General features: G+C 47.3%; 3 protein-coding genes across 12 annotated transcripts in view; 2 read left to right on the top strand and 1 right to left on the bottom strand.

Annotated features, from left to right (window-relative positions):
- The window catches only part of LOC125941446 (damage suppressor protein-like), a 15,112-nt gene extending 7,751 nt beyond the window's left edge, over positions 1 to 7,361 (top strand). The window contains exon 2 of one of the 2 annotated variants that reach the window (XM_049658653.1): positions 6,043 to 7,361. In XM_049658653.1, coding sequence (XP_049514610.1) covers positions 6,043 to 7,154 — 1,112 coding nt within the window. In that variant the 3' untranslated portion in view covers positions 7,155 to 7,361. The remainder of the gene's footprint in view (positions 1 to 6,042) is intronic. The other variant, XM_049658654.1, reaches the window with a different exon arrangement.
- The window catches only part of LOC119433205 (MYG1 exonuclease), a 194,220-nt gene that overhangs the window by 53,633 nt on the left and 114,386 nt on the right, over positions 1 to 26,201 (bottom strand). For 2 of the 9 annotated variants that reach the window (XM_049658661.1, XM_049658660.1), the window contains exon 1: positions 3,038 to 3,188. The exons of 3 other annotated variants lie outside the window; for them this stretch is intronic. In XM_049658661.1, coding sequence (XP_049514618.1) covers positions 3,038 to 3,123 — 86 coding nt within the window. In that variant the 5' untranslated portion in view covers positions 3,124 to 3,188. 4 more of the 9 variants (XM_049658669.1, XM_049658668.1, XM_049658664.1 and 1 more) reach the window with 4 other exon arrangements.
- LOC125941449 (uncharacterized) lies at positions 24,313 to 26,086 on the top strand. The gene is made up of 2 exons (XM_049658672.1): positions 24,313 to 25,400; positions 25,627 to 26,086. Exons 1-2 carry the CDS (start codon positions 24,627 to 24,629, stop codon positions 25,627 to 25,629), a joined length of 777 nt encoding a protein of 258 aa, XP_049514629.1. The 5' UTR covers positions 24,313 to 24,626; the 3' UTR covers positions 25,630 to 26,086.

The following is a 26,201-nucleotide window of genomic DNA, read 5'->3' on the forward strand; positions in this document are numbered from 1 at the left end:
TTCAATGACTATGATCTTGCATGCACACCTGGCTATAAATGACAGCCCCTGGCTTCTGGCTCAAAATAAAGAATTATGAATACCTCCCTACTACCATGAATGCTCCACGAAAACAGACTCGTACTTTCTCAAAGCAATTCTGTAGCTAGTGATTGAAACCTCAAGTCATTGATAACGTGATATTGAACATAGGAAGCAGGTCAGAGGGCACTGACTTCTGGTGGTGGTCATAGCGCCTCTTGGAATGGTCGTACACGGCACCGACATCCACAACTGCATCGCAGGTGTCCAGGACAGCTTGGTCTCGAGATCTACACATTGGGGAGACAGAGAATATAAAATCAATTGCTGGTCTTTGAAGTCCGAAAGGCCATGAGGGACACTGCATAGACGGCAATTATGTTTCATTCTGTTTTGTACAAGGCTTACTTATGGCATTTGTATATCTGTGAGACTGGGGAAAAGAAAAACTAGCTGCAAGCTATTTTGGGAATTACCGATTACACACTAAGTAACGTGCTGATGGTGCATGCCGGTTTCTAAGAAATGCACTTATGTTTTCTGAAACCTTCTGCTGGACTTGACCGGAAGAATTGCACTGAGGTTAAAGCACTGTGAGTGTGTTCTTGATGAGGGGGTGTCCCAAAAAGTGAAATTTGAAAGCTGAGAAGTGCACTGTATAGGAGAAAAAATATGGATCCCTGCCTTCAAACTTGTAGAAGAACAGGGAAAAAAAACGCGATCTGCGATGTGACATTATGATTTTACTAGCGTCATGGTTACGGCACGATGGAATCAAGAGGTAGGGACCTATTCTTGCCATATTCTCAGCCATAGGTAAACTCCTTCTTCCGAACAACAGTGGAGGCCCAACCGGTTCACTAGGATTCAAGGTCCCCGCACTATCCCTCCAAAACAACCAACTCACCTAACCACAGTGGCGTCCCTGTACTCTGGGAGCTGCTTCAAACAGGAAACAGGCAAGCGCATCGTCACAGTGGAAATTGCCACTGTGTGTTCCGATCGTCTTGCCCATGGGCTGCTGGTCTCTTCGTGGTGGTTCACCTGTCATCAGTGACACTGACCTGCGTGATGTCAAGAACCCGAGAAATGTCAGTTCAAGTCTCCTATCAGCGCAATGAAGAAATCTGTAATTGCCCGCACTATTTTCCTAAGAGCCTTGCTGTGTCTTGCCTTGCATTCATAATGTGAGTTGCATTAATAAAAACAAGTTTATGACTAAAAAATTTTCAGACTTCAGGCACCTGAACACAAATTCTTAAACAGAAACTCATGCTCTGGTTGCATTAAAATAGTAACTAGCTTTTTAACTAAACTTCTTGTCATCTGACAAAAGCATGCTCAGCCAAAGGGGGACAAAGCTGTGTACAGTTAAATACCGTGATTTAGCACTTATGATGTACACAGTGGCCCGAGTTAAGACACCGGATCACAATTTTGGAGATGTGAATGACACATTTTTAGCAATCTCTACCCTTGTCAAAGCAGGTTAGTCCCCCCCCCCCCCAACTATGATGCCACACAATTTCACTTAGTGCGCCACTGAGTCACTTATGAACATAACTAAATTCAACATGTATAGATATAACAGCAACAATATGTAAAACGGCTGTCATTGTGACAAATACAATATTTCTGGTACCTCTGTGATTACTTATGGAAACAAAACATGAGTTTCATAATATTTCAATTATAACAAAGTAAGGTCATCCAACGGTACTGTACCTCTTGCTGAGACAACAATTATCTGAAATTGTGGGCTACATAAGTACAACAGCTGTAAGAGATTCAAATTTTGTATTGTCGCTTTCTGTTGTGCCAGTGCGCACACCGTTATAAACACACCGCATTTTCTTTATCAAACTGTCTTCTTTTTGTAGCTTATGCTCTGTTAAAGGGTAATTTACCAGCTGTAGGTTGCACATCTGCCGAGACTGCCTGGAACTGCACACAAACTTACGCAAGCTGGACATTTCTCAGCGCATACAATTTTTGCAAATAAATGTTATAGTTATTAAAACTCACTGAGGACATTAGAAGAACTATGAACTCTCACTACACTTTGGGGCATCCTGTCTGCATTTGTACATGCGAAGTTTGATGGTATAATCATGAGAACAGAAATGAATTACATTTAGACCTTGTTTCACACATCTTGAAGCACTTTTTAATTGACTTGTTCTGCAAAAATGTCATAAGAAAGCATGCAAACAAATACATGTGCAGGTTTTGCCAGTGTGTTGTCGTGCATAGTAAGGTTCTTTAGTTGTTTTTGCCAACATCAATTTACTTAGCAAAACATTCTTAAGTTCTGAAGTGTCTTCTTTATACTGTGATACAAAAAAGATATCTGAAAAATATTTCATATTTGAAACGTGCAGTCCACGTTTACTGACTCGATAAAGCTAATTGACCTCTGCAGAATTTCATCCTGTTTCATCATTTTCAACTTCTAATGTTGCAAATGTAAGAAATGCTGCAAAGATACATTTTGAATCACATAATTAATTAGCGGCAGAACAATATATAATACAGGTGTCACATGGCGCACTATCGATTGCGATAGAATTCCCCGGTCGCGATTAGCATCCTTTGAGGATGCTACGGGGACAGCCAATCGCGGTCGCGAATTTCGATCTGGATCGGGTTCAATCGCGATTGAAAATGGTCGTTTCACACTGGCACAAGACGCAGGCGATATCAGCAGATTATACAAACGTTCTGTATGTTCGTTACAACTTCGCAAATGTAAAGAAATATAGAGAGCTCATGCTTAATGCGACACCATGTTGTGAAGGTAGATTCTAAAGAGAGTAAGTAAGAGGCGCGAAATGTGCCTTGCCGTCAACTGTGGTTGACGGCAAGGCACAAACTAGCTGCAACTCAAGAAATAATTAATGCTGGTTCGAACGAAAATGGCATTACACGAAGCCATCATCCAAGTTGTCAAACATGCAAAAGTGGTGGCAGTACGTTGCTACTAGATGACAATCGGGAACTATGAGAAGCGACCTACCGAGTTGTAGTTGCTTCAACTCGCTGAGACCAAACACATCGAAAAGATGAACGTACTACGCACACAGCAACAAGGCAACGGATCATATATTACGACGAAAAAATTCTGGCAGCTCCTCGGCAGAGCTTTCTACAAAGAATCCCGGCAGTGCGCCTACCTTGCGACTCGAACACTGCTTCGAAACGTTCGAAACCGGCGAACGCAGCTTCCCAACGTGCCGACGGCTCAAACTTGGCCGGACTTGGCCGCATTTGACTTCAAACCGTTGCTGATGTAAAGAAAATGGCGGCCGTGACGTAATGCTTGCACCCGCAAAACGCAAAAGCTTCGCTTTTGGGATCAAGTAGAATACAGAAAAGAATAAATAAAAACCATGATAAAATAATAAAACTCGTATGGCGTTTTAATCGGTGTCAAGCGTGCAGCAGACGCGACACAGCAGCAACGAATGCCAACAGTACCTCAAGATTACCAGCAAGCGGGGCAACATTGGCCGAGAGCAGCAAACTTTGTTCCCTTGTTGTTTTTTTTAAGTTTTTTTTTCTTCGTCCCTCCCGCATGTTTGTATGACTCCCGTGCACCAGATTTCCCGCGTGCAGACTTGTTGAGCACGTGTCGTCCGCGCATGTTGTTGGTCTTGCAGCAGCAGCAGCAGTAGGCTTTGTTTTCAATCGCCGCGTTCGTTTGACGCTTTCGGTTTCCTTTCGTTCCGTCATGCCGAGGAGAAGGTGAATGCGTCAAAAGCGGGCGCGACCGCGGCTGAGCGCAGCGCATCGACCAAGCATCGTCGACGCGACAGCGGCAGACCGCTCGACGTTCTTCTTCCGGCACGACTACTGCGAAGTCCAGCCACCGCTGGCCTGTTGCCTGGCCGTCGGCAGCGCTCCCAACCTGGTGTCCCCGACAGTACGTCTGTCACGCCTTCAGCTGGACCGGCAGCGGCGCTGAACAAAGGCGACGATCTAGCGCCTACTGGAAGCCCCGACCGTTCACAGGTGAAGGGACGGCCCGCGGCCCGTGCCAAGCCACCCGTTGCACAGGACATGACTGGAGGCAATGTAGCTGCCGATAAGTCGGCGAAGCCAGCCGTGGCTGCAAAGCGAGGGCGTGCAGCGCGGGGTCCTTTAGTTAAGCGTGCAGCAGTCAAAGCCTCAGAGCCCGGACAAGGAACCTCCGAAAGCCCAAGCCGTTCCAAGCCAACCGGTGGCGGCGCGGTAGACTCCACAGTAACGGTAGAGCCAAGTCTAAAGACGGGAAAACGAGGGCGTGCAGCAACTCCCCAGGCCGTTGTGGCGAAGGCGAAAGGAGGACGGAACACCGAAAGCCAGGTCCGTTCACCGTCGGCCCACTCTAAGTCTGCTGGTGCACTGGCCGAAGCCGGTGACAGTGCAGGAGCCTCGAAGTTAACTGGAAAGCAGGCTACAAAGCGTCGTCGTGCAGCTACTAGCAAGGCTAGTGCTGGTACAGTTGTGCTGCAGCAGTATATCAATGGGCGTCTTGCACTGGAGTTTGAGGTATAGTAGCGGCGCCTGGTGGCGGCGAAAAACGTCATCTGGGTAGTACCAGCTTGGATAGTATTGAGCCCTGGGTGTGGCGAAGCACGTTTCTAGCCCGCGTTTTGCGTCGATTCGCACTTTTTTCTGCCCTGCTTCGAGTGCGAAAAGGCTCGTCACTTCTCACAGACCATGGCGACCAGGCTGCGAGCTGGCCGCAGCCTATAGTTTTACAAAAACGGACTCTCCGTGTGCCGTGGGACGTAATGCTGGAAGCAGAAGACATCGGCGACGCCGATCCGGAGAGACCTAGCTCAGCCTCGAAAAAGCGTCACCGTCGTTATTGCTGCGTCGTGGGCTGCCATGAACAAGACGGCCTGAATCCCAACATCAGATTCTACCGTTTTCCTTCAAGGCCTCACGCTGCGGAGCGTCGGGCGCGCTGGATATCTGCAGTTCGTCGCGCTGGGTAAGCGAAATGGAAGACCGACATAGCAGCAGGCATGGCTGGTGATTCACGATCCGAGACCCGGCCACAGCTACAATTAACAATTCGACCGGTGCGAAGTGGTTAAGTGACCAAGTGCGTGCAAATGACCACAAATGGTCGGGCTGATTCGGTGACAATTCACTACCCCACTACGAGCAGCACAGGTTAGAGAGTTGAATGTGCTCATCCTTGACCTCAAGCCAGCACGTTGAGGCAGCACAGCAAGGTAGTATTGATTACAGCACATCGATGTTCGAGCGCTGTCAATAAAAGCTACATCAAGCGAGCAGTGCACGAGCGCGCGCTGCAGCACGATCCGCACGTACGTACGTTAGTGCGAGCTTATATGCATTGTATCAGTTATTTATCAATTGCTAGACAGATGGCCACTACTGCGCAGGCATAACTACTTGTCTAGCGGCAAGCAGTCAACAAAGATTGCAGGAGACCTGCCGTTTCGCGGCATGTCGAAAGACCGCTGCCGTCGTGGCGCGTACGATCGTGCGCTCGAGCAGTTCGTACACCGCGGCATGCTGAAAGACCGCTGCCGTCGCGGCGCGTACCGTCGTGCGCTCGAGCAGTTCCGTACACATGTCTACTTATCGCTGCTGTGAATTCATTTATAGAAAGCATTTCCTCGCGTTTGTGCGCCTGAATCTAGCAGCGTGCAAACCTTACCTGAAGTTCAACTTCGCAGGAGCGTGACTCGCTTCACTTGCGATTGACACCGCGCGAAAACTTCGCCGCTTATTGCTTGAACGGCGTACACGTATTCGGGTTGCATAATTTCTTGCCTTTACGCAGCATGCCACCCATGGAAAAATCTTAGGCGCCCGATATTCCCTGCAAGCCGTGGTACAACACAACCGAAAGTGGCGGGTCCATATTGTAAACGTGCTTGCCGAAGCAGACGACCGAGCTTGGTACTACCCAGTTTCGGATTGAGGGCGCTTTTTAGCACCATTTTTGCAGCGCCCCCTGGGCAACGCAAGAGCCCCATCGGGACCCTCCGACGGAAAGAGGTGCAGCTGATGCATCAAGTACTGGAGAGGAGGACCTTTTGCAGCCAAAGAGAAAATCGTTAGCTCGCTCCAAGCAGCCTGGTGTGACTGTCAATGCTGGCAAGAGTGTGGATGCCTCTAATGTGACAGCCAAGAATACAACGAAGATGGCCAAGGGCAAGAAGCGAGGCCGTGCACCTGCCCTCGACCCTACCATGTCTGAGCCTCAACAGCTGGAGGAACAAGGCGCACCTGCTAAGCGCACTGTGGGCAATGTATTGAGTGGTGGAGAAAAGTCCAGCGCCACAGCACAAGGAGCTAAACGAGCGGGTCGTCCTTCAAAGCAACTCGGCTCTGTAGCCTTGCCTAGTACCAGTGCTGGAAGAACGGCAGCTACGACTGATGCTAACTTGGGGAGAGGTGCCAAGAAGCTGTCTGCCAAAGGCCAGACTGCAGCATCTAGGGGCCCTGGGATACAAAACAAAAAACTGCCTGCCAAAGGCCAAACTGCGGCTTCTAACACCACTGGGAAACAAAAGACGACGGCAGCCAAGGGGCGTCCACAGTCAAAGCCAAAACAAAGGAAGCGAAAGGGTGCTCCATCCGATGCTGATGAGGTGTCAGATGCTTCAGATAGCAGCTATGTAGTGCCACGTGGTTTGTTGCAGAGGGCAAAACGCAGGGAGCCTTTTTATTATGACTACATTCGCCCGTGGGTAGAGGAGCAGCTCTGGAGTGACAGCGACTCTGAGGACGACGAAGACATTTCAAATGCCTCGATCAGCAGCATCATACCTCCTGCTGGTTTGCTCCAACCATACCGTCTCAAGAATAGACTGATCGGTGCTGGAGGTAGTAGTTCAGGCAGTGACACCGAAGACGACATGCTTGTCTCTCCTGGAGAGGATCTCCTGTCGAGATGCGAAGCAAAATTTGGATTGAACACACTGCCACATTCCACGACAACCACTGCTGAAGCGATCAGCATGCTGGTGAACTTTGCAAGCAGTCGCCGCCTTCCCTGGGGTGCCCTGACCGAACTAGTCACAATTGTCAACAAGTTGTTTGCTCCGGCTGTGGATGTTCTGCCTGGCCGCAAGGCTTTAGTGAAGGCACTGTCAGAAATGCCTTAAGTGCCCCTTTGTATACAGCGTCAAGTTGGAGCTGGGCTCGCTGTCATATAGTGGCTGAGTACATTTCACATCTCTGGTTTATGCGCGACAGCAAGTTGGCAACAAATCATTTATCATCCCGTTTTAAAATCTGCAGAGCAACAAGGAAGCCTAATTTTTATCTCGTCAAGTGTTTCACAGCTGTTGCACAGTATCAGATGTTCCCATTGTGTCTTTCACAAGCATTTAATAAACATTAACAATGTTGATCCATGGAGTTTCTCATGCTGTTATAAAGTTCTTACTGCAGAAGTAATGGTAAGTGCATCTGGGTGATGGATTTTTAGGCACTGTAGTTACAATGTTAAAATGCATCCAATAGTGGGACATTGCATGGATTTTAGTTCTTTTCGCTTGTCCAGTTGCCAAGGCTTACTTCCAAAAGTTCACGATCACCAGATTGATCGTACTTCTCTCTCCTAGTTACTGAATGCCTGGAAGGCACTGCATAAGCTTGCAAAATGCCAGAACTCGAGGCGTACTTCCAACTTTTACTGTTGATTGTAAAATGGGCAAATATTTGGGGCTGCGCAGAGGAGTTATCCACTGGACAGGAAGCGATGCAAAGGAAGCATTGGTCTGCATGTGGGCCGAAGGGAAGTGAGTGCGATGTCTTTCCGTGAATATATTGCAGAAGAAAAGAATCCTAAAAGGACCTAATAATAATGGACGTGAGTCAATGTTTACTTTCCCCATTAATTCCTTCACGACCGGAGTGGAAATTTAGCGCGCGTGCGCTCCAGTTAGGCCATGATACAGAGGCCTCCACCTGGGGCTTTCTTTCCTCTCAGGTCACAGCCTCCTGCATATGCATTGAAAAATATGAGGCTACGCACAGGTAAGGTTTCAAGGTTGGCTTCTGACAAAGATAACAGTCACAAATTTATGAGCGGTCGCATGGATATGCTTCCTGTTGGTTAGAAAATTCGTGGACGAACTATCACTCGTAATACGGCTAGCGTCTGTGGGCTGCCGTGCGGTCTTTGGTGTCAGCAGATCGCGACAAAATGTAGGAGGCTTACGGCAGCACAAAGCCTGCTGTTCAAAGGGTGCTGTTCAGCGTGCGTCTAAATGTCGTACAAAAATCCCTCACGTGACTCGATCCTAGGCACCTAGGGACACGATCATTTAGGGACTTTTGAGAAGGCGCGATGGTGGCGCCAAGCGACGACGGCATGGGATGGCGTGTTCGTTCTCGGCGTGATCGTTCTCTGGCCCGCGCCGACCGCGCGTTGTTCAACATTGCGTGTGTGATTGTGCTTGCGTTGCTTGTGTATTGGTTGTAGGTTCTGTGTTACTTGGCGGAAAGCCGTGAGTAGTGCTTGTGTGGCAGTGCGGCTTTGGCCTCGGTGAGCTCTGGCAATACAGAACCTGCGTTATGTGATCCGTGTTCCTTGACAATGCGGAGGTGGTGACGATTGAAATGTCGAAGTGGCGTCGCCGTGTCCGCCTTTGCATAACGGACGTCGAGGGATGTGCTGCTCTCTACAAGTCACAAAAATGTGACTGCGTCGACCGCCCACGGTTCAGCGCTGAATGTGTGGTTTGAGTACTGTGCTTGAAACGAGTGGTGCAGCTGTGGTGCCCTAATTTCGCACAATTGAGACGCGTGCTTTTGTGCAAAAAGGGCAACAAATCGTATCTTAACCCGCTGAGACGATGCTACAATGTCAACAATGCCGTGCATGTTTATTATGATGGTAGTCTCTACAGCAAGCAAGCGTGCACTGCAGCTATGCTGTGAATATAGCCTCAACTCGAATGTGGCGTTTGCAGAACCCTTATGTTTGTTTCTGCTTTCAAACAAGCTGTATGTTGTTAGGATTATCACTCACTGCTCACATGAGACATGGGAGTCCATCGTGTGGGTTGGGGCTCAGCACGAATGTGTGGTGAGGGGGTGTGGAGTTGGTGGCTGTGTCAGGTGCCTCACTGAATTTTGTCATTGGAATAAGCTCAATGTAGAAGGACACACCCTATACCTGATGGCTCACTTTCACGGATATTGCCTTTTTTTCCTTGAAATTTCCAGCCTCAGGACGCGCCTCGCATTATATTCGGGTTCGTGACACATATAATCACAATAAATTTTTCTTTAGGAGAGACCAAAAGCCGCTCGTTGCATCATATTTGTGGTCGTGTTACATGCAAATCCAGTACTTTCAGTGCCCATTGACTGACTGAGGGGTGCAGGACTTTGGCAGTGGTAGCAGCACCAAAGCAGCTGCCCAAATGGTATACCCTATAGTGTTAGATTTCTTGTGCACATGGGTGTACTGTGAAAACACGTGAAAGGAATTCCACAGTTGCTGCAGCATCACGTCTGGATCTGTGGATCACTGAGCGGTTGTTTGATCACATGTCTGAATTTCTGTTGTCACTGAGCGGTTCTTTGATCATTAGCTTAGGCTGTCTGTTTTCTACATATTATATTACAGCAATGGCGTCAGAGTAGCTGCAAAAATGGGATTTTGCTGTACAATCGCAGGTTGGTTGCTTTTCTGACTGTTACATTGCTCTATTTGCTGCAACTGCCGCCAAATGTTGCTTTACCATGTCTGGTGAATGCCTTAAACGTGAACCACATTTGGATGATGCTTGTGAAAGTATAACATACTCCTTGTATGTAAAGAAAACTATCACACCGGTAGGTGTGGTGGAGTCACTGATGAAATAGAAGTTGAAAAATGAAAGTTCTCGCAAAATTTGGAAGTGTTCATGGTGCTTGCCATCAAAAATGTGTAACAATCCAAGCAAACATAAAGATAACCTACCTATCCTGAAGAATATGAAAGTGATGCGTCAAGTTGTCAACTTAAAGCTTGATATACTGGTGCCGATCAAGGAAAGAGTTGAGATTATATAGAAGGATTCAGTGCAATTCATGTTTAATCAGCTTGGCAATCTTGTCAAAACGACCAAATAAAATTGTGACTTTTAAGAGATTGCCATGATAACGTGATGAGGTTGCTGGCATTATTTGGTGCTTGGGAAACAAAGCATCACAGGTATGTGGTGATTGAGCTTCTCAAAAAAAAATTAGGTGTGCCACTAAAGATATCTAATGAATTGAACACATAAACCACTGAAAGAAGTTGAGTGTGCAAAGGCAAATGGCTACAGCTATATTTGCACAGTAATAGAAAAGTTGTAATCGGGCTGATGGTGCACAGGTGATGGATGTATATTGCATGTTCGAGGGCTTAATTTTTCATGAGCTACTCATTTTTGTTTTCCTGTTTTGTTTCCATGTGCCTTAGTGAGTGGAATGCCTGACTGCAGACTCCCGTCATTATGTACAATTAATGAAAAGTAAAGTAAATTTTTCTATGGAACTCTTTTTTTGTAACTTCTGTTCAGTTGCAAATGACGCAGTTGTCCCTACTCTGCACTGAATGGTGAAGGGGGGGGGGGGGGTGAGCGCATGCAGGCACCCTATTTACTGGAGCTTTGGGGCGCCCTCACCATGGCTGCTCACATGCCCATTTTTCTGGCTGTAACAACCTAGAGTCAGTGCACAGGTGTTTTTAACGTTCCAGGATTAAGTAAACTTGACGTCACTATGCACAAAATTTAGATTACGACAGCCCAAGATGGCAACTGCCATGAACTGAATATAAAATTGCCTATAAGCATGCATTGTGCAATTGAATGCCTGTGAATTCTGTAATGCCACTTTCATGAAATTGACTGGCATGGTTTGGTTGAAACTGAAAACATGTTCGATCCTCAGTTGTAGCAGACTCACTTCACTATAACATATTTGATAATGCAGGTGCAGATTGTGAAGGAATTGAAGCGGCTGTTACTCTTGGTGAGAATCAGTCATGCTCATTAGAAATTATAGCTAAGGCTATATATACATTACTTCAGTTGAGATCAACTAATGTTGAGATAGAAGCTCAGCTGTGGCACATAGGTACAGGCGAATAAATTTAGAAAGAAAAATTCTGGCACAACCCATTTCACGATGATGCCGATGCTAATACGATAGCATTGAAACAATGTAGAGACATTGTATTGCCACCACAGAGATCAGTCATGTATGAGCCGGGCTCCTCTCTCACGAGTCCCTCTGGACATGCTACGCCTGTTAGCAGGGTTGCCGCTAAGTCGGTGCTTGACATTCGATTCGAATCTGCCCAGCACCTAAGAAATTTTTTTTGTCATTGGTGAGCGGCCCGGCCCATACCTCGTGACCTATTTTTGTTTCAAACTGGGTGTCCTCAGCACAGCAGCCCCAGTGCTCTACCCATTTTACCATGGATTACCCAGTGACCCAAGTTTACGGAAAAATGGATAAAGACCTGGACAGACAGGAAGATAGGATATTCCACACTTTTCAGGGTCTAAGAACGATAATTCTAGGCAATATACACAACTGGCCTGTTATGGATACATTGCCGGCATTGCAGGAGAACAATTTACAATTTAGAGCTTCTATTGGTAAAACCACAACAATATACACAATTTTGATTTCACAAGAAACAGTAGTGCCATCTGGTTTATGTATTCATCTACGTCACAGGCTCCAGAAGGAGTATTGCGTGGAGGGGGGAGGGCATCGCATAACAAAGGAGCGAAAAAGTTATACAACGTTAGAAATATAAACAGCGACACAAGATCAACGCAATAAATTGAAAAGAACAGAAATTATAAAATCGTGAAGTAAAATTCTACCATTAGAAAGCTCGGTTATACAGTGAATAGTACGATTGCATAATTACATAAAAAAGTTACGTACACCAGAAATAGAAACACTTGAACACTACCCAAACATACTGATTTTTTGTCTGAAGGTTACAGTATTGTTAATGTCAGCAATGTTACCGAGAAGACCATTCCAATATCTAATGGCACCTGGCAAAGCAGACAAGTCAAAGGCATTAGTTCGACCAAAAATGTGCTGGACGCTAAGGCGATTGTGCAAGCACCTAGATGTGTGGGATGGACAAACAAGAGGCAAGGTGGACGACTGCTCACTATGAATGATTTTATGTAGCAGACAAAGCGACACTACATTCTGGCATGATTCCAAGGATGGTAGTGACAATGACAACATAATGTTAGATACGCTCAAATATTGGTTGCAATCCCTGGCGATTAAACGTGCAGCACAGTTTTGGCTATACTCAAGAATGCGGATTAGATATGCCTGGTGAGGTGACCAAATTGAACCTGCCAATTCTAGTTGGGGCAAGAATAATGTTTGATATGCAAGCTTTCTTGTGAAGGAAGGAGCAGCATGAAGGTTGCATTTTTGAAGATTGATGATCAAAGCACTTGTGTATATGGAGGTTAATCGATAGTATATACAACACTGCCACAGTGCAGTCGAGACATTGCAGTAGTGAAAAAAATTCAGAGCACTTATCAAACAAGGACATGTATGCAAACAGCAACACAACACACATGGAGATGAGATGCAGTGCAACAATGCCCTTGTAGCCTACAATGTGTGGTTACTCAATATTTAGAAGCAACGGCAGTACCACTAGTGCAACTAGAAGTGTTGTGCACGGGTGACGAGTTGACCGTAGTAGCAGCAGAAGGCACAGGCTGTGAACTTGCAGGGTGATCAGCTGTTGCGACAACAATGAACTGTAGACTGCCTAGGTCGAAGGGAACACAGTACGTTGGCCTGTTGGCTCTTCACTGATGTTGCGTAAGGGCCTATAATTTGTGCAGAAAGCATGTGGCCATCCATGGCTCAATCACAGTTGTATGGTTGTGGGTGCCGATATTGCTCTTAACTTTTCCAAAAATGCGGGCATGAGCAACTTAGTCGTCTGCAGTTTCACTTTTCTGTCACCACCAAAGAACACTGCCAATGGTGCAGTTTTTTGGTAGGCTTAACATCTTTTAAAAGCACCTTAAAAGAACATTGCCAAGAATTTCTCATCCAAATTGAGAAAACACAAGCAAACCAGCTTAGCTAGCCTCCCCATTTTGCAAACAGAATAGCAGCTCACTTTGAAGAAAATGGGCCCATATTGTCGTCATGCTGACTGAGGGCATGCAAAGCGTGGAATGCCAGATTGGGAGCAGTACTGGGGCACTCCTGACAATCTTCTCATGGTAGACATTGTCTTATAACACATGCTAGGCATGTATATATGCTACATGTTTTTAATGTGAGAAAAACTGCAAAGCTGGCCGGCAGCATATCGCAGCACCTTCGCCATCGGCGTATGTCAAGCAAGGACTGGTTACGTAAATATTATTGCGTCGACGCTACCGAATAGGGCGGGCACAGAGGCGCCGCTCCAGGGCGCCGGTTCGCGAACTGGCCGTTGCCAAGACGCCGACGTGAATTGGATATTTCGAGCGTCTGCACAGCACGGAGTTCACGGCGTTCTGCCACCACAGCTGCACCACTCGTTTCAAGCACAGAGCACAAACTGAGGCCTCATGGCATTCTGCTACCACAGCTGCGTAATTCGTTTCAAGCACAGTACTTGAACCACACATTCAGCGCTGAACCGTGGGCGGTCGACGCAGTAACATTTTTATGACTTGTAGAGAGGTGCACATCCCTCGACGTCCGTTATGCAAAGGCGGACGCGGTTCGCTGAACTGCGCTGCCGAGGCGCTACGCCACTTCGACATTTCAATCGTCACCACCTCCGCTGTAGCGCACCCAGGATCTCGGCCAGGGGGGGGTGACAGTTTGCCAATACCATCTAAACAGCACTAATTTCGATTTCTTCACAGGAAATTGTCAAAAAATGCGCTTTTTTCGAGTGTGCAGACGATTGCACGTCTTACATCTTAGTTGCAGTACCCGAATGCGCAAGGAAAGAAAAGGGGTTAAACAAAAGGGGGGGTTAGGTCGGCCTCAGGGGGGGGGGGGGGTTACAACCCCCGAATCCCCCCCCGTCGGTGCACCATTGCTCCGCATTGTCAAGGAACACGGATCACACAACGCAGGTTCTGTATTGCCAGAGCCCACCGAGGCCAAAGCCGCACTGCCACACAAGCACTACTCACGGCTTTCCGCCAAGTAACACAGAACCTACAACCAATACACAAGCAACGCAAGCACAATCACACACGCAATGTTGAACAACACGCGGTCGGCGCGGGCCAGAGAACGATCAGACGATCACGCCGAGAACGAACACGCCGTCGCATGCCGTCGTCGCTTGGCGCCACCATCGCGCCTTCTCAAAAGTCCCTAAATGATCGTGTCCCTAGGTGCCTATGATCGAGTCACGTGAGGGATTTTTGTACGACATTTAGACGCACGCTGCTGTTCACGGTGCTGTTCATGACAGCGTTACTTACAGATCGCGAGCGTTTTCTTATCGTGTCCAAAAAGAGTCACAGTGCCCTTTAAAGGTGTGCTGACGTGATATTTCCGACTGTTCATTTTTATTTTTGTGAATCTCGGTCGTAGACCTCTAAATTTAAGAAAAAAAAAATAGTGGAAAGCCTCAACGTTTCAAATAATTTTAATATGATAGGTTTTCTACAGCCAGTTTCGGTTACGTTCTTCGGGAGGTTGCTGTGCCGTGACGTCATGACACAGACGGTGGTCACGTGGGAGCAGGGCACTGCGACGAGCCGAGTCCGAGGCACGGTGTCACCGTGTCAGATATATACACCGTGGTCCGAGCCGAGCTGACTGGAACTCGAACGAACGTATTCGAACGGTTTGAACGCGGAGAAAGACCGAGACTGCCGAAGTCGCTGGCAGAAAAGCCTGCTCAGACGGTAAGGCTCAGCACGACCTACTGAACGGGAGAGAACCACGGCTCCCTCTTAAAAAAAAAAAAAAAAAAAAAAAAAAAAAAAAAAAAAAAAAAAAAAAAAAAAAAAAAAAAACCGCTCACCTTTACTGAACCGTGGCTCGCTCGTTTTATAAAGAGAGCGGCTCAAAAGATCCGGCTCGCTCCTCAGCAACCCGTTGGCTTCACAAAGCAATGGCAATATCGCTCGGCTGTCTTGCTTTATTTTAATTATCTAGGAAGCAGTATGTTTCACTCTAAATTAAGTGTCTTTTTTATGTGGCTGATACTTCGAACAATACTTCCTTGAATGTTCAAATCTATCGCAGTTCATTGAAGCATGCAGAATAAATTAGTACGGCCCATGATGCAAATTCTAATGTTTTGTGCCTGACAAATTTCTTTTTTTTTTTTTCCCCGATGTCCTTGTCTTCATGCGAAGGTTGCCACGCAATGTGGTACACGGAACTTTCTCAGGACAAGGTAGTGTGGACCATGCATCTACCAGGCTCGACCGCGCTTACGTGCTGAGCGCCTCAGTACCTTATGTATCCAGTTTACATACACTGAACTTTCCGCCTTCTACTGTGTACGTCACTGACCATAGCTGTGCGCGTTTCCTTTACCGTTTCCCCAAAAGCCGTGGGGCCTTGGATGTTCGCGTCCTACACGATGCATGCGCGATCACGGTCTAGCTTGTCGCGCTCAACACGTGCATCACTTGTTGCTTCTATAGACCGCAGACGCTTGGGTCGCGCAGTTCAGCTTACACTCAGGGAGCGTATACATGCAACGCCCCCTATACTTGCACTTCTCAATGGACGGGCGTGCTCAGCGTCGCCGTGTTGCCTACCCATTACAGGTTTTTCTTAGCGCATTCTGAAGCAATCACATGTTCGGCTACGCAGGCCGGCCTGGATATCCTCTCATCGCTAATGCTTATAGGTGACCATCTGAGGTCATTTCCCCCAGCTGCTGACACTTTGTGCACCCCTCCGCGTCACCCGTAGAAGGGCAGGCGGCACTGCGGTCCATGAAACGTGGGTCGGCCCCAGATGTGGATCGCCAGTCGATCTTCTACCTGACATTTCGGAATGAAATCGGTATACTGTCTTTACCGCAATTATCCGCTGGTGTTTTCAGGACTGTGTTTTCTCCGGCATGATTTCAAGATGGTCGCATTTTGCTCGTACCGTAGCGCACGACGAATCCTCTCTTTGTTCTGAAGAATGAAGACCACGCTCCTCACGGTTGCCCACGAGATCTTCGCGACCATCATCGTTAGGCGCGGGGGGACCCTGATGAACTTCTCAGTTGGCCATCCCTGCAGGCTTGCTCGGTGCCTGGATGCATAGCCTTTTTTATGTTTTTTTCACTACTCGTCGCATAATAGCCTATACGTTGTAGCGGTGTGCACGCGTGGCCTTCTAGTTTCGTTAGTCCAGAAGGCTCTTGAGTGACTTAATCACGCGTACGTATTCAGTGTAGTCCGCTTTTTGTTGAATTACTCGGCAATGCCTACACTGACAAATACACAGTACTTTGTTGTTCCTTGATGGCTTTGAACCCGTCCCCTTTCCCGTTACTCGTGGGATTCGTCAGGTATTTCCTTTATCTCCTACACTATTCGTCCTCAGTCTTGAGCCCTTATTCACCTTGAGGATATATCCATCATGCCAAGAAAAGTGGGGTGCCTGAAAATTTGTTGTCGGTCCCTTTGTGAGGATGCAGTGAATAATAAAAAAGTAGCATGTATATATATATATATATATGTGTGTGTGTGTGTGTGTGTGTGTGTGTGTGTGTGTGTGTGTGTGTGTGTGTGTGTGTGTGTGTGTGTGTGTGTGTGTGTGTGTGTGTGTGTGTGTGTGTGTGTGTGTGTGTGTGTGTGTGTGTGTGTGTGTGTGTGTGTGTGTGTGTGTGTGTGTGTGTGTGTGAAAAAATAAGCGGCGCCATAAAAACGATAAATAAGTTTCCATGACTGTAATAATATCTGCGGAAATACTTGGAGCGCATTTCATAGTCCACTTGTGCGGAGCACATGCCTATAAGCGGCAGCGAAAGAAAAGGCACAGAGGAAGGCGGCGAGTGTCACTCTGTATACGAGCCCTTAGGTTTGGTTATAGGCCATGTAGTTTCTTGCCGGTTTGTTCATCACACTGGGAAGCCGAGTTATTACAGTTTCTTGCAATTACATGTAGGCGCACACGCGGCAATGCAGTGCTATGGCACGTAAAGCCCCTTTTATATGTGATAATTTTCTTTAAAGCGCCAAGAAGAGACACGGCACAAAAGGAATTAAGGGCTTCCTTTTGTACCATGTCTCTTGTTGGCTCTTTAAAGAAAATGGTGAAGTATGCACCAACTATAGGCCCACAGAAAGTTATTCGAACCGCTTTTATAGTTGCGCGCACAGGAATGCCGGGGAAGTATGGGGCTGCTGATTGAACATCTCTTTCGGAAATGTCATGTTAGTGATTGCAAAGGTACATGCAGTGTCATTGTTTTCTCTTTTATGTTTGCTTGTCCTGCGAAGAGAAGTAGCCGGCGCCATTAAAAGCACCGACCCCTCCTTCAATTACACACTCACACACACAAAAAAAAGAGAGAGAAAAAAAATAGAGAGGACAGATATAGCAATTATGGCGGATTTGGACAGTGCCACCGGTTGCGGTGGCTTAGCAGTTGTACCGTTGCGCTGTACAGTCCCTAGCAATTATTCTAGGGATCGTACTTAAGCCCGAGGTCGTGGGTTTGATTGTCGGCTGCAGCGGCCACATTTCGACGGAGGAGAAATGCAAGGTGCTTTGCGTGCACGCTTGAACAACCACAGGTGGTCGAAATTAATTCGGAGTTCCCCACTATATACTGCGTGCCTCATAATCACATCGTGGTTTTGGCACGTAAGACCCCTAGACCATTTTTAACAGACTGTGTCAAGGGACGTGCTATTCAGCACTTCCCTGGACACTTGCAGACACCTTGACGGCACTTACTACGAACAGCGTTACGCCTTGTACATCGATTTAGTCACTATGAAAACTGCATCTAAAATGGTGCTTTTCATGTGTATGCCATTCTGTCAGAACATTTTTTTTAATGCGAAGCATTCTTTGCGAACTTAGGCGTTTTGAGTGTGTCTACCTATCTATTTAGCCTCCTACCTCGTGACGCCGTCGTGGTCGTTTCTTCAACTGAATATGTGTATTGGAATAGGCATGTTCATGCATACATAACATGAATGACATGTCATGACAGACGTCCATGAGATGACATATTTGTCATAGGATGTATGTCATTACATAAGTGGTATACGCATGACATGATGCCGTCGTGGTCATTCCTTTAACTAAATGTATATCATGATATCAATAAAAAATTATGGGGTTTTGCGCGCGAAAACCACGATCTGATTATGAGGCACGCCATAGTGGGGGACTCCGGAAATTTGGACCACCTGGGGTTCTTTAACGTGCACCTAAATCTAAGTACACGGGTGTTTTCGCATTTCGCCCCCATCGAAATGCGGTCGCCGTGGCCGGGATTCGATCTCGCCATCATGATATCAATAAAATACATGCATGACCTGACATGAATGATCAGACATACAAGCCGATGTCATGGCATCAAATTCTTGTCGTGACATGTATGTCATGAAGTAAATTGTGTGAATGACATGATTGTGCCGTCGTTTAACTCGATGTATATCTGGTGAATGACATGAGATGTGTGCATGACCTTACAAGAATGACATGACATAAATGTCGTCACTTGAATGACATGCGTGTGATGACATCAATGTCATAACTGCATAAATTGCATGTCATTCCGTGTCATTCTTGTAATGTCAGACACGCATGTCTCGCCATATATAGTCTGATGCATTTCCAGTTAAAGAAATGGCCCCGACGCCATCACCTCATGTGATTCATGACAATCACGTCGTAACATTAAGACTTAGAGATTGACTCCAACCAAATAAGGGAATTTATTAGCCCGACGTTTTGGAGCCAATTCGGCTCCTTCTTTAGGGGGTATTCTTAGGAGGTGGCGGTGTGCCGCTTTTAAAAGGTCCATCGTAAGAAAGGAGAGGAAGGGGGGGAGAGAGCGTAAGGTGGGGAGACACTTGACAGGGCACCTGTTTTTGACAGACGAAAGAGGTGGTAGGGGGGGGGGGGGCGTTACTGGTCGGCTGGGTTGACCGATGCTGGGGGCCCTTTACTCGCGGGAATGCCGTTGACGAGGGACGGGGGGGGGGGGGGGGGGGGGGGGGGAGGGGGAGGGGGCGAGATGTTTTGGTGTTGCTGACCTAGAGCGGGGGGTCCTTTCTTCCCTTCGTGGTGTCTGCAAGGCCATGAACATACAAAGAAGGGAGGATGCCCTTCACGCGGTTTATATTACCCGCCATATTCTGAATGTGCCCCGACTCCAGTAGTAGCCTTTTTCGCCAGTTTGACTCTGTTTGAAGGATTTGGGTTTCTTGGAAAGAAATCTTGTGGCCGGCGTCTTCGGAATGTTCGGCGACGGCGCTGCGTATTCGGTTGAATGTTCTGACGTCGTTTTCATGTCTGATTCTTTCTTTTAGATTTTTAGCTTCCCCGATGTACGACGCCGGACAGTCGGCGCAGCTGATTTTATAGACGACGCCTTGAGCTTTTTCTTTTGGTGGACGGTCTTTTGGTTTAGGAAGGAGGATATTCAAAGTGTTCATCGGTTTGTGCGCGACCTTGAGGCCTTCTCCCCCCCCTCCCCCCTCCCCTTTATTTGGTTCGTTATTCCCTTATTTGGTTGGAGTCAATCTCTAAGTCTTAATCAATTTTCCCAACCAGACAGGCAATTCTGTCGAAATGTTTAGCTTCAACGCCGTAACATGCATGTCGTGTCATTCATGTCATGGATATCCTGATATACAACTTGTTAGAAAATGCAACTGACGTGAATGACAAGTCATGTATGTGATGACATGAATGCCATGAATGAGATGACTACGAGGAATTGAATGACATGAATTTCTTTCAGTGAACTATTCTGGATATGCATGTCATGACATTCATGCGCGACATTAATGACGTGTCATACAAGGCATGTCACAAAACGATCGGCACGAATGTTATTGTATGTCATGACATACACGCATGCAAAGCATGAATTACCATGACAAGAACCAATGCCGGTCCAGTGGATCAAGTTGTCTACTAACTTGGCCCGATGACAATATGCTACTGTTTGTGATGCCGTGACTGTCGCTGCATTGTCATTCCAGCTGCGTAGTCCGACTCTCGCCTCTGACTCTCACATGTCATCTGCGCTCGAGACAGTTGGCACACGTAAGACGATCTCGGCAGCAGAACACTAGGTGGTGTTTGCATTCGTTCAAACGGCGATTGAAAAGCAAGTTTCCCAAGAATGCTGAAAACCGGTTCAAAATAAACTATCATGATTCACAATAACTTAAAAGGCAGTAATAATTAATCAAGCAATACGTACAGTAATTAACACAAGTTTGTTAAAATCGCTCCGATCATCAGCAAAGGCTTTGGCTCCATGTGCGCGGCGGTTGTGCCTGAGCACAGGTGTCAAAACGGATGATGGATTGCTAAACACTAGATAAACACAAGGGAAACACCGGCGAATCACTGATGCGCACTTCCTCAGCTTTCACGTTGAGTGGAACTGCATTACCGCCGAGTTTACCATTGCATTACTGTCGAGTTTTTTTTTTTTTTTTTTTCTTGTGGCGCCCCTAACTAGTCCGTTGTTACACCTTAAGCAACGCATTTATCACCGTCATGCTTCACCAGTATACTGGGTGTTTCCCTTAACTTGGGACAAACATTGAAAATCTGCCACTACCACGTAGCTGGACAGAACCCAAGTAAGGTTATTTGAGATATTGAGATCAATTTTTTTGCATTTCGCATAATTAGATAATTACTCTAAATAATTAACAAATTTCTCAATTAATATAATTCGATGAAAAGTGCCCATGAGAAAATCGTAGAGCAACACGAAAAACTCCCGACACAGCTTTCTGTTACACAATACGTCTTACATAAAAGTGCTTTCCTAGCGTGAAAGAAGCCGGCGAATACATGCAAAATTGCCGCGCGACAGGCCGCTCGAGGCACTGGAGGTAAAATACGAGAAACAGGATTTCTTAAATCACTAATGCGACAAAGCATTGCTACAGAAGTGACAGCTGACTTCATTTTTCTTCTTTCGCTGTGCATTATGATCTGTTCTTGCCCCTTCAACGCACTTTTGTTTTTGTTACGGCAACGTGATATGGCTTCTCTGTTGTTTAGGATCTGCACGCAATGATCCCGTGAAGATGCGAACCTGCAACAAGGACGTCAGCCATTGTGCGATCGCCCGACGTCACGCACGAGGAAACTTCCTTCCATTTGACAATCCATTGACAATTCCGCCAGACGCCAGCCTCGAAAGGCTGTCAGAAGTGCACGGCAGAAGCAAGCGAACGCAAGCAAACGCAAGCAAGCAAAGAAATAAATCAGTGACAGGTGAAGGTTTGGTGTCGGCCCAGCTGGGGAGAATTCATGAGCTGAGGAGGTATGTGCAAAGAAACATTGCGTTGGTCATACCCATTCCTTGCACGTGAAAGAACCCCAGGTGGTCTAAATTTCCGGAGTCCCCCACTACGGCGTGCCTCATAATCAGATCATGGTTTTGGCACGTAAAACCCCATAATTTAATTTTTAAATTTTTTTACCCATTCCTTAAAAGGCATCACACTGATTAAGCCTGTTGCTCAGATTTCAAGCAAGAGTTTATGAGAGAGAATGTGGTTGTGAAGCGTATGCTTCTAAATCATGGAACACGTCATCTACTCTCATGTTGCTAACTTCGTAACTTCATCGAAGTTCTTTCACCCAAATCAACATGGCTTCCGGAGAGATCACTCATGCGACACTCAGTTAGCCTCATGACATTCATTTAAACCTCGACCGTAACATTCCAACTGATGCCCTGTTCCTAGATTTCGAAAAGGCTTTCGATAAGGTTCCACATTCTCGTCTTGTGCTAAACTTATCAAGCCTAAACATTCATCCATCTGTTTTTAACTGGATCCAGTGTTTTTAACTAACCGAAAACAGTTTGTATATGCTGACAAACTTACGTCTGCTGTTTCCTTCGTTCTTTCTGGTGTACCTCAGGGCACTATTCTTGGGTCGCCCCTATTTTTAATCTACGTTAATGACTTGCCATTTACTGTAACCTCTGTAATACGTCTTTTTGCTGATCATTGTGTCCTGTACCACCCTATCAATAACCTCGCTGACGTAACTTCCCTTCAAGAGGATCTCTTTCATATTCAAGACTGGTGTGCTACTTGGTTCATGTACCTGAACACTAGTATGACTGTACACATTTCATTCCACCGCCGACCTAACTACATCCCCCCCGCCTACAAGATTAATAACAGTACTAAATCTACCACCGACTTCTTCAAGTACTTAGGCATTCACCTCTCCAAAGATTTGTCTTGGACAAATCATGCAACCCACATAATCAATTCAGCTAACAAAACTCTTGGTTATCTTCGCCGTAATCTCTTCATGGCACCGCCACCCTATAAAATAAGTTGCCTATAAAACGCTCGTGTGCCCAAAACTTGAATATGCCAATACGGTTATGGATATGCATGTGCTATCTTTGACCCTTACCAAACTAATCTCACTAAAGCTCTCAAATCTGTACAGAACCGTGCTGCTAGGTTTATTTTTCAGATTACTCATATCACACTAGCGTTTCATCGCTAAAATCTAAACTAGACCTGTCGCCTCCTGCCTCTCGTCGTCGCATCTCTCGCCTATGCCTCTATCACAGGTTTTTTTTTTTTTTTTTTTTATTCCATACCTCGTGACAGCGAGCTGATCGAGCTGGCTCATCGTGTTCGTCGAACAGGCCATCCGAACTCGGTAATCCCGCCACGAGCCCGCACCACTACGTTCCTGCAGTCGTTCTTCGTGCGAACTTCCCGAGACTGGAATGGCCTTCCGAGACAAACTACACTCATCCGCGATGCAGCGCGCTTTGGATCTGCCATCGAGTGTTTTGACTCATCTTTGTAATGTCATCATCATCACTCCCGCCTTTTCCGTGTCCACCCCTCATGCAATGTCCTGTTGGCACCCTTGAGGTATCAATACATAAATAAAATAAATCAGAGGAACGAGGCGCGCCACTTCAAAAGTTTGCTGCCCCAGAACATTGGGAGGGGGGGGCACTTCTACTGTGCCAACAACCGCGCTCGTCGCTCGACCGCACGGTCTCTTATCTCTCCCACGCGCAAGCAAGGAAGCGGGAAGCCAGCGCCGGAGGAAGCGGGGGGGGGGGGGGGGGGGGGGCACTTCTGCCAACAACCGCGCTCGTCGCTCGCCGCACCGTCTCTTATCTCCACACGGCTCTGACCTCTATGCGCCGCGTGCATTCGCGGCTCAATTTCTGTTGAAGCGATAGACCCCACGTACCTTCGCCCGCAGCGGCGTATGCTTGCTGCCACCGTTTTGACAGTCGTTGTCTGCAGTCATTCAGTGTGATCTCTTCATGCTTCTTTGTGCGCGCTCACACCACGCTTGTTCATTCAGTTAGTAATAGTCGGGTCACATTTTCCAACGCACGCTACACATGTAATGCTGCCCGGATCGGCAGTGCAGCGTTACAGGTGTGTCCCTTCGCACGCGCGCTGCCCACGGGACGCGTTTCTCATCAACACCACCGTTTCACACGCGCCTTCTCGTGGTCATCGAGTCTCTCTTCATGTCGGTCTACTTACGCCGCAGCACACCTGCTTACTTAATCAGCTCATGTTTACTACAATTCATATTGCTACCAAAGCCGCTCACCTTACTTCGTATGACATTGCTGTGTTGCTATCGCATTCATTGCTTCGCCCTTAGGGCGAAACTGTGACCTTTTTTTTGTTTCGCGGGGGGGGGGGGGAGGAGGTTCGTGGAACGGAGATGGCTGGGTGTCAACAAGAAGTTTGGCCTGCCGTTGCCTTGCCTACTCCACTGATAATACTGCGGCTGCCCAGACGTAGAAAGAGCCAAAGGAGAGGGAACGGTGTGCGGCGTATAATTTCCCTCTCCCTCAGACAGAAAGAGACGACTTGCCCAGCGCCATTTCTTGTTTGTGATTTATTTTTGCTATGCCGGCGACCGCTAGGGGAAGCAGCGGCGCTAGCGCTGTGTGGTGACGTCAACCGCACCCTGCTTGAAACGTACGCTGCGTACGCTGGCGCTGATGAGCTGACCGCTCATTCTGCGAGTGGCCGCTGAGTGCAGAGGACGCAACTAGCAGCTCTCAAAAGGCCTCGGTCATGTCTGGTCGAGATGATCAGACGTCTAGCGTATCGCCTGCCGAAGAAGTGTTGGAGTCATCGGTTGTGTCCTGTCAAGATGATCAAGCATCTGGTTCATCGTCTGCCAAAGAGGTGTTAAAGCCATCTGTCGTGTCTGCTCAAGATAATCAAGCATCTGGTTCATCGTCTTCCAAAGAAGTGTTAAAGCCATCTGTCGTGTCTGCTCAAGATAATCAAGCGCCTAGCCCATCGTCTGCCAAAGAAGTGTTAAAGCCATCTGTCGTGTCTGCTCAAGATAATCAAGTGCCTGGCCCATCGTCTGCCAAAAGAGTGCGAAAAAAGCGACCGGTCGTGTCTGCCGACGAAGAGGCGTGGAATATGTGTCTTTTTCTGTACTGCGACCCAAGTGGGCGTCCATACAATTTCTGTGATTTTGTGGAACCACTGAAAGCACTCGGACTTAACCACGACATCGCAGGCCTTGGACCGGTGCAAGGAAGGTGGCTGCTTAAGCTGAAGACAACTGAGGCTCTGCAAACCCTCGCAAAGGCTGGGAGCATGCTGGTGAAAGGGCGGTACTGCGCCGTCGTTGAGCCTGGTGTGGAAGAGATTTGGATGAAGGTTAACTGGGTGCCGTTCAACATCTCGAATGCATCTCTGCGGGAGGCGCTTCAGGAGTTTGGCATCGTTAAGAAGGTGAGCTGCTATAAGTGGTCTACGGACGAAGATGTCCTCAACAGGACCGACCGGCACGTTCGCCTGCGCCTCAAGGAAGGAATGAAATCCAAAGACTTACCGCACCTGTGGACGTACCGCGGTGTAACACTTCTCTTCGTTGTCCCAGATCGACCGCCAATGTGTGAGAAGTGCAACAATACAGGTCATTTGTCGCTTCACTGTACAGCGCCGCGATGCAGCAAGTGTCAAGCCTACGGACACACGACGTGTGAGCGTTCTGTGGAACCAGAAGAAACGCAAGTGACCCCGACTGCGGCGTGTGAGGAGGCATGCACTTTCGAGAGCAAGCAAGAACCAGCCGCAGTCACCGAAACAACGGATGAACATCCTGTCGAAGTCTCTACGGGCACAGAAACTTCAAACATCGACTGTGAACGGGAAAGTGGTTTCGAGAGCAAGCAAGAACCAGCCGCAGTACCCGAAACGACGACTGCACACCCCGTCGAAGTCTCGACTAATAAACAAACTGGGAACACTGACTGTGAACAGGGCATTGCTTTTGAGAGCAGGCAAGAAACAGCGCTAGTAGCCGAAACAATAGTTGAACGAATAGTTGTCGAAGTCTATACCGGTACAGAAACTGCAAGCAACGACTGTGAACGGGAAAGGAGTTTCGAGAGCAAGCAAGAAACAGCCGCAGTAGCCAAAAACAATGGTTGAACGCCCTGTCGAAGTCTATACCGGTACAGAAACTAGAAAACATCGACCTGTGAAGGGGAAACTGGTTTCGAGAGCACGCAATAAACAGCGCTATTCGGCGAAACAACGGCTGAGCAACCGACGATGTCTTGACTGATACAGAAACTGGGAACACTGACTAGGTGTGACCAGAACGCGTCCTTGGAGAGTGGGAAACCGCGTCCACAAATTGCCCCCGATTGCAAATGTCCCCGGTAGAAGAGGACCAATCGCCTTCGCAGCCTTGATCGTCAAGTCGGCCTGTATACGGTCAGCGCCGAAATGGTGGCCTGCACCTCCTACAGTGGCCTTTGGGAACATTCCGTTTAAACTACTCAAAGTGGACATTGGGTAACTCGGCAGTAGACGAAGCAGTTTCACCTGTTGCGCAGTATGAACAAAAGAAAAAAATAATAATAGTTTTTTTTCGATTATTTGTGGATTTCGTGGCCAAGAGGCAAGAGCGAGCAAGGGTTAAGATTATGAGGCCTTTCACTGACAAATTCATTGTTTCTGTCAGATATGTTGTTGTAAACG

Source organism: Dermacentor silvarum, chromosome 11 (assembly GCF_013339745.2).
Source record: "Dermacentor silvarum isolate Dsil-2018 chromosome 11, BIME_Dsil_1.4, whole genome shotgun sequence".
NCBI lineage: Eukaryota > Metazoa > Arthropoda > Arachnida > Ixodida > Ixodidae > Dermacentor > Dermacentor silvarum.